At 67.6% G+C, this 8337-nt stretch overlaps 2 protein-coding genes across 2 annotated transcripts in view; one reads left to right on the top strand and one right to left on the bottom strand.

The window, feature by feature from the left end:
- Positions 1-460: 460 nt before the first annotated feature.
- Positions 461-7527, top strand: CHLNCDRAFT_135908 (hypothetical protein; the record flags this gene model as incomplete). The annotated part of the gene is made up of 15 exons (XM_005845875.1): positions 461-631; positions 709-1372; positions 1522-1934; positions 2085-2337; positions 2446-2565; positions 2912-3030; positions 3161-3319; positions 3442-3546; positions 3708-3902; positions 4050-4430; positions 4545-4826; positions 5115-5592; positions 5721-5960; positions 6078-7066; positions 7177-7527. The coding sequence occupies 15 exons, from the start codon at positions 461-463 to the stop codon at positions 7525-7527; spliced, it is 4920 nt and encodes a 1639-aa protein (XP_005845937.1).
- A 129-nt stretch (positions 7528-7656) lies between these two features.
- Positions 7657-8337, bottom strand: part of CHLNCDRAFT_135909 (hypothetical protein) — a gene marked incomplete at both ends in the record, with an annotated part of 9459 nt that continues 8778 nt past the window's right edge. The window contains 2 exons of the mRNA XM_005846008.1: positions 7657-7911; positions 8067-8213. Of these exons, the coding sequence (XP_005846070.1) occupies positions 7657-7911; positions 8067-8213 (402 nt within the window). The remainder of the gene's footprint in view (positions 7912-8066; positions 8214-8337) is intronic.

The raw sequence follows: 8337 nt of genomic DNA on the forward strand, positions 1-8337 counted from the left end.
CTCCACCAGCCGCTGCTGCTCGAGGTGTTTGGCCCCGCCTCGGCATGGCGCCGGCTGCGCTGCCCGGGATGATTTATAGGAGGAGCCTGACCTGGTCTTTTAGATGCCTGCCTGCGCGGCTGTTCATTGTCAAGGCGCCTCCCAGGGTTGGACTCATGCACGCTGATGTGCAGCTTGGGGGGAGTCATGAAGCATTTGGGCTACCCGGAGTCGATCACGACAAACGAGAGGGAAAATGGTGGAGGTTTGAGGGAGATGAAGCCTGAAATGCATGATGGGTGGGGGATGCATGACCCCCGCCAGGAGGGGACCGGTGATCGGGAGGCCTATCTGGGCAATGCCGCCCATCACCAATCAAAAGTGCCGGATCAGTCCTAGCAGCCTCCCGGCCGCCCCTTGATCCGGTCACCGCCGCCGCCTCTCGCCGTCCCCACCTGGCTCCACCACCGCCGCCTTCACCATGTCGACACCAGTCTTCCTGGAGCAGCACCTGCAGCGCCTCAAGGTTCCGCACCCCGCGGTGCAGCAGGCAGTGGTGGTCGGCGTGTTTGATGCCCTCGCCAAGACGCCCGGCCTGCCGCGAGCCGACAGGGACGCGGCCGTCGAGCAGTGCTTGGCCTGCGATAGCAAGGTGGGCAACCTGCACACGTGCAGCAGCGGCCCTGCCCTTGCTGGCTGCCAACCTCCTCCTCCTCGTGCCGCCTGCAGGCCGCTGTGGAGGCGGCAGTGCTGGCCCTGCTCCCGCTAGCGAGCGCCGGCGCCTCAGCCGCTGCCAGGGTGCAAGACCAGCTGCTCGCCGCGCTCAGCACGGCAGGGAGCCACACCGTGCCGGTGCTGGCTGACGCCCTGCTGCAGCTTTTTGAGGGCCAGCTGCAGCCAGCAACCCCCGTGCCGCCAAGCAGCCCAGCCCCCGCCGGCTGGCGCACCCATCCGCTCAGCAAGGCGCTGCTCTCCAGTGCTGGCGCCGGCCAGCCGCTGGTGCTGGGAGTGGCGCGGCTGCTGATGCGGGCAGCCGAGGCGGCGGCGGCCCCTGCAGCCGTGCCGGATGCCGCGGTGTTTGAAAGGCTGCTGGCCCAGCTACGCCCTTTCCTCAGCTTTGTGCTGCTGGACTCACAGCTGGCCGCTCAGCACCCGCTGATGCCACCCCAGCTACGCAGCACGCTGGCCCGTGTTGCGTGCTGCACCACCAGCCCCGCGGCCCAGGCCCAGCTACTGCAATTCCTGGCTACACATCTTCCAGCGCTGCGCCTCTCCCTGACAGCATCGACGGTGGGCGCCTCGGCCGGCGGCACCAGCGCAGAGCTGGAGGCTGCTGCCAGTGCGGCAGTGGCGGATGTGATGGATGTGGTGGAGAGCGCAGATGAGGACCCAGGTGGGGCGTGCGAGGCAGCTGCCTCTGCTTCTGCCGGCCAGCAGCATGACGATGCTGCACACCTGGGAACGTGCCTGTCCACTTCGCAGCTTCGATGCTGCATTCTTGACATAGGCACGCTGCCCCCACCACCACTTTGCCCCGTGTAGATGCAGACACCATTGCCTCACTCGCCGCCCACCTGGTTTGCCTGTGTTACGACGCTGCACGGGCGCAGGCTGCTGCGTTGCTGCAGCAGTTGGGGGTGGCATTGGCGCGCCTGGCCGCCTACTGGCCTCAGCTGGTGCTACCGTACGCCGCTGATCTGGGCCTGCTGCTGCAGCAGCAGCCAAGAGGGTGGCTGGGAGGCGGTGAGGCCAAGGCGTTGATGGCGCTGCTGGGCCAGCTGCTGCAACAGGCAGCCGGCACCGGGCCTGGCGAAGCGCGAGCAGGCTCTGGCGGCCAGCCGCAGCCTCAGCAGCTGGCGGCGCTGCTGCTGCTGCCGCTGCTGCAGGAGGTGGCATTTAGCAACACCAAGTTTGTGAAGCATTGGGCAGCCCACTTGCTGGCACTGCTTGTGCAGGTCAGGAGTCCTGAGGCAGCTGGACCCAGCGTTGCCCTCAGCAGTAGCGGCCTCCATGGCTCTGCAGCTGCTGCTCGTGCAGCGCAGCAGCTTCTGCAGAGGCTGTGGGGACACCCTCTCGAGGCGCACCACTGGCTGGCCTCCCTGCAGCTGACCCTGGCGGCCGCTGCCAGCAGCAACAGCGGTGCGACCAGCGGCAGGAGGGCAACCAGGGACCAGCAGCAGCTGGACGGTGGCGTGCTGCTTATCGCCTGCGCCTTGCTGCAGCACCCGGCTCAGCCGGTGCAGCGTGCCTCACTCCATGCCGCACTGGCAGCGCTGGCTGCCACGCCGCTGCTGGGACTGTCGCTGCTGCCGCTGCTGGTGCAGCAACTGCAGGGGCAAGTCAAGCTCTTCCTGTCAGGTAGATGGCAGCCTTTTGTGCCTGCTGCCCCTGCACTGCACTGCATCCGCCAGGACACCCCTGCCGAGTGCCCACTCACCGCTGCTCCGTGCATCTGCCCTCCTACAGGCAAATGTCAGCGCCCACCCCGCCTTCTGCTGGACCTGCTGCGGGCGCTGCCAGCGGCAGGGCGCCACCCTGCTGCGCTGCCCTTTGTGCTGCGCACGCTGCAGCCGCTGCTGAGCGCAGGTGATGCAGGTTGAGGGTTGCTGCTAGTGCTGCTGCTGCATTGATGGATCCCAATACCGCCCCTGCCAGGCAGTGCGCCCACAGCCAGGGAGCCACCCTTGTTCCAAAAGTATGGACACTCTCTTCTTCTGCAGGCGCACCTGAGGTGCTGCAGGCAGCAGGCTTGCGCCTGCTGTGCCGGCTGTGGCGCTGCAGCGGCGGACGGGCTTACCCACAGCTGCGGGCGGCAATCATTGGTATATGTGCTGCTTGTGTGCTTGCATACGCGGTTCAATTCCTGGCCTGGGTGGCCCAGCAAACCGGTCCGGCAGCTCAACGGCTCCTGAACATCTTTCCACCGCCGCAGGCTTTGCCGCACCGGGGCAGCAGCCTGGCCTGGCACTGCGCGTGTCACGCGCTGAGTGCCTGCGGGATGTCGCAACCTCCGATCCCGACAAGGCCGTAGAGCTGGTTGGGCTGATCCAGGTGTCGCGAGTGGCAGCGGGGCCGTGGCTGGTGCAGCGTGCCTCCGGGCGTGCCTCATGCTCAGCTCTTGTCACCTGGCTACATGCCGCCCCGCCAAGCACTCCCATCACACATCTATGCCACCCTGCAGGAGTCCCTGGCAGACGAGGCCCCCGCCGTGCAGGCTGCCGCCCTTGACTGCGTGGCCCTGCTGTGCGAGGCCAACGTGCTCGAGTTTTACGCGGCCTGGCACGTGGTGCACCGCGCAGCGCCGCGCCTGCCCGATCACCCAGCAGCAGCGGCCGCCTGGGTGCGCACACGGTGCTGCCGCCGTTTGCACTGCAGTGGCTGACTCCTATTGCGGTGTACTGATGACTCGCTGCGATCCCCGCCGCCTGCCCTTCCCACCGCTTCTGCTGCTGCCTCCTCCAGGTGCGCCTGCTGGGGTGTGGTGCCCTGGATGCCGCGGTGCAACCCCAGCCGGCCGCCGCCATCATCGATGCGCTGTGGCTGGCGGCAGCGCACGAGGCTCCGCAGGTGGGCTGACCGGCAGCAGCGGCCTTGCATGAGCTGCAGCTGGACACTGTATTTGAGTTTTTACACTGCAGCCTTGCTGGTTGTCCATGCATGCGATGCTACACTGTCCACCCAGCTGCCGGATTATGTGCTGAGCTGCCTGCTCCTCCCGCCGCCTGCAGGTCCGCCGCCAGGCATACGCCTCGCTGGCAGCCTTCCAATTTGGGATCCTCGAGGAGATTGGTGCGCTGTGCCCGCTGGACTCTTACGCTGCCCTGCTGCGCGCCGAGCTGCGCCAGCCGACCCAGCAGCAGCGGGATGCAACTGGCCGCGTGCGTCGTGCAGCGGCGCACGCAATGGCAGAGTGTGAGGCCCTGGTGCGGGCAGCGCTGGCACATGAGCATGCCACGCGGCGCCGACCTGCAGCAGCAGAAGGATTCGCTGCCGGCCCCAGCCGCCACCATTCCAGCACGGCGACAGGCGCCTCTGGCGGTGCAGCCGCTCCCATATCTCATCGAATCCAGTCTGTGCTGCCCAGCCAGCTGCTGGGCGGCTCCTTGGCGGCAGCAGCAGACCTGCTGGCACGGCTGCCGGAAGTGGCGCCAGCGGCGGTACTCTTCTTCTATGCACCACCGCCTCCGTCTGAAGGCAGCAGCAAGACTGCAGCAGCGGCTGCCCGCCAGGCTGCAGCAGCCTACCAGGCCGTGTTTGCAGAGGTAGTGAGGCAGCAGGCAGCACCTGGCTCTGCAGCAACCGAGGACGCCAGAACAGCGGCGGAGGCTTTGCCGGCCTGGAGCGCGTTCCTGCGGCGCTGGATGGCGGGGGTGCGGGCGGCCAGCCGCAGCAAGCAGACCAACGAACAGCAAAAGGGCCAGCAGCAAGTAGCCACCGATGCCGCCCTACAGGTGTGGGAAGCAGTGAAGCAGCAGCTCGAGGGTGGCAGCGGCGGCGACAGCACCCCCGCCGCGGCTGCCAATGCAGCTTGGGCTGCCGCTGCCCTGTGCTGCTGCACCCCGCAGCCGCTGCCAGCCCTGGTCACAGCGGTGCATGGTGCGCTGCGCGACGCGGCAGCGCCAGCAGGGGAGCAGCCAGCAGCGGTGAAGCGCGCCGCACTGGCGGCTCTTGGCGCCACCGCAGAGTCAGTGCGGGTGGCGTTAGGCCCCTCTGCGCTGCAGGAGCTGCTGAAGCTCATGCAGCAGCAGCTCCATGACCTTTGGACAGCAGCGTCAGGTGCAGCCGCAGCTGCTGCTGCTGCCACTGGGCTAGGCCTGGCATGCAGTGCCCTGAGCAGCAGCACCGCGGTAGCAGCAGGCGGCACAGCTGCACCTGCAAGCGGAGGCCTGCCTGCTGCCGCCGAGCAGCCCCTGCGGGAGGGGCTTAGCAGCCTGCTGAGTTTTTTTTGCACGGCGTGGCCAGCTGGCGGGAGCAGCATCGGTCAAGCAGCTGCATCATGCAACCTTCAGCTGCCACCTGTCTTCCCAGCACTGGCTGCCGACGTTGCTAATGAGCTACTGCCGCCAGCAGGGAGGGCCCTGGCAGTAGCTCTGCCACCCGCAGCTGCGACGCTTCCTCTGGCTGGCCTGCTGCAGCAACTGCACCAGCAGGTGGCCGCCGCCATGTCGCAGCAGCCGTTGGCGGCAGCTGGAAGCCCGGCTGCTGCTGCAGCACTCTGCACCCTGCTGCAGGCGTCGGCTGCAGCAGGATGTAGCGCGGGCGTGGCGCCCGGCAAGGACGTCAGCAGCAGCCTATGCCTGTTGCTCTCTGTAGCCAAGACTGGCGGCAGCCATGAGCCAGCAGGAAGATCAGCAGCAGCAGCAGACGGTCAAGTCGTGGGATCCGCAGCGGCAGCAGCGGGCACCCTCCTTGCCTCAGCCCTGCGGCACGGCTTCACGCCATCAACACCGGAGGAGGGGCCCACGGCAGTCCTGCAGCTGCTGCTGGCGGTGCCAGATGCGGCTGTCAGGCTGCCACATGCGGCGGCTGCCAAGCAGGGCGCGGCAGCTGGAATAGCGGTACTGCTGACAGAGGGTGTTGTGGACCTTGCCAGTCCTCTGTACAAGACCGCAGGTAAGCTGGTTCGCTGCAGGGCCTGCTTTGCTGAGGTGTTCATCCACTTCTGTCTAATGCAAGGCCTCCGTCCGAAGCCGCTTTGCTGGCCATAATTATGCCTGCCCGTCCTTTCTTCCCGCCTGCAGTGGGTGTGCTGGAGGGGTTGGCGCTCAGGGACAGCAACCCGCGGGCCCGCCGCGCCTGTGCCGCACCCCTGGCCGCCCTCTGCTATGCCAGCAGGTGCGGCGGAGGAGGCGGCGCAGCCGGCGGGTCTGCGTCCCACGGCGCGGCTGCAGGTGGCAGCAGGGGCTTTGCCCAGCTGCCTCCAGACGGAGCGCTGCGCCCGCTGCTGGAGTCGCTGCTGGAAGGGCGCTGGGTGCTGCCAGGTAGGCTGCTGGGAAGCAGACAGAGGAGTGCCCAGCCATGCAGCCGCCTGGCCTACTGGGAGAAGGTTATGTGACGCAGAGACTGCCGGCATGGTACCCCCGCTGCCCTGCCTGCAGGGGATGAGGACGCCGGCGCTGCAGGCGGTCAGGAGCTGGCGGCGGCGGATGCCGCTGCCATCCTGCGCTGCGTTGCAGCAGCGGAGCGGCTGCCGGGGATGAACTACAGCGCTGTGTGCCGCCGCCTGCTGCGCACATTCAACGCGCCAGCAGTGGCGTCAGAGGAGGTGCAGCACGCGGTGGTGTCCTTTGTGGCTGACCAGGGCGCTCGGCAGCAGCAGCACCACCACCTGGCAGACCTGGCGGCCGAGCTTGTGGGCCAGCGCTGCCTGGCAGCTGCCGCAGTCGCCGCCCAGCGCCGCGTGTTGCTCCGCCTCCCGCAGCTGCAGGCGGCCCTGCCTGAGTCCCAAGCAGTCGGTGCACTGCATGCAGTGTGCCAGTATGTGGCAGCCGCACCTGCCAGCCAGCGCCTTCTCCTGCCGCTACTGCATGCCACAGAGCAGCTGCTCTGCGGCACCAGTGCCACCAGCACAGGGCTGCGGCTGGCAGCGCAGCAGGCCATGGCAGAGCTGCTGCTGCCGCTGCTTCCGGCACCTGGCCAGTACCCACTGCACCTGACAGCAGCCCTCACAGCCACAGACAGCGAGGAGTATCAGATCAGCACGGGCTGCTATCCCGATGCACTGCTATCCATGCAGCAACGCTGCTGGGCCGCCGCCTTGCGCTGCCTGCAGCTGCTGCCCAGGCAGCAGCTTGAGGGGGTGCTTCAGCAACCGCTGGTGCTGCAGCAGCTGCCGCTGCATGCGGCCTACGCAACGGCAGCCCTGGTAGCGAACGGCGCCCTGGAAGGCCGGGCGCTGCAGCACCCCCGTAACCTGCTGCTGGCGGCACCCGGCGGTGGCAGCGGGTCTGGCAGTCTCAGTTGGAAGCAGCAGGGCCTGGTGGCAGCCTTTGTGGGCCGCGCCGTGGCGACACTGCCAGAAGGCCAGCAGCAGCAGTGGCTGCTTGATGTGCTGGAGGCATGCGGGGTGAGCCCCTTTGCGCTCTCCGTGGGGTAATACTGCACCTGCCACTGCTGCCCCACCCATCTCAGACATCTTGACGCCTGCTTTAGCTGTTAGTCGTCTGAGCATGTGCCCACCCCTCGGCTCCCCTGCAGGCCTGCGCCAGCGTGGGTGGTGCCTTGCAGCTGGCGGCCGCCATCCTTGCCAGCTCAGCAGCGGCAGCAGGCGCCACCGACCAGATCGCAGCAGACCACATCTCCACCGCTGGCCCGTCAGATGCCGCGGTGCACAGCCTGCCCTTCACCCTGCCGGTGCTGCTGGCCAGCCCCGCCTGGCAGCACGGTGCCTCTGCAGCTTTGTTGCTGCAGCGGCTGTCAGCGGCGCTGCATGCTGCGCAGGAGCAGAGCATTAGTGTGGACAACCTGGCGCTACTGCGCCGCTGCCTGCTGGCTGCCCGCCACTACCTGCCGCTAGACATGTGGCAGCAGCTGGCCAGTCTGCTCTGAAGGTGCTGTTGAATTGTGGACCTTGCAACATTGGCGCTCAACAGTAACAGAAACAAGTGCTGGAAACTGGAAACAACAGCAGTGCCTCACTGGTGACCTGAAAGGAGGGAAAGCTTCGGTAATTCTGTGTTAGAGCAGCAGCGCAGCAGCTGACAGCAGGACCAGCAGCACGCCTGTCCGCGGCGTCCAGGCCGCAGCGGCTTTGCTGATGATGCCGCCGCCGCTGCCACCCTGGCTGGGGGGCGGGGCCCCGGGCGCTGGCCGCGGTGGGGGTGCCCCCGGAGGACTGCGGCCACCTGTGCTGCGCGGCCAGTTGGCACCAGCATCGTACACCAGGCCCGACATCACATCCGGGGCGGGCACCTTGGTCCAGCCGCTGGACGACTGTGGGCCAGCAGAGGGGGGCGGCACACACGGCAGCAGGTGAGCAGGTGAGTACGGTGGAGATGGCAGGTGCGGCCAGCAGGCACCTTACCGCCTCCCCTTCCCTGCATCTCTCAAAGCCACCGCCACCAACACGCACACACCCACGTGCCCACCTTAAAGTAGCACATCTGCATTCGCGGGTCGTAGACGTACGCGCCGCACGCCGCCATGGCCTGGCACGCCTGGCAGCACTGCTTCACTGTGGCCAGCGCCCGCGGCTGCACAAAGCTGTTGCCGTCGCCCGCAGGGATGTGGCCGCCCTGTGGCGCGCAGGGGAGGCGGAGATACGAAAGGCGTCGAAGAGGCAGCAGGTCGGCAGCGCTGAGCACAGGCGCGCGGGAGCTCGCCGGGCCGATCCCGCTACGGCCCCCGGATGCCGTCCTG

Source organism: Chlorella variabilis (genome assembly GCF_000147415.1).
Source record: "Chlorella variabilis unplaced genomic scaffold CHLNCscaffold_15, whole genome shotgun sequence".
In the NCBI taxonomy this organism is placed as follows: Eukaryota; Viridiplantae; Chlorophyta; class Trebouxiophyceae; order Chlorellales; family Chlorellaceae; genus Chlorella; species Chlorella variabilis.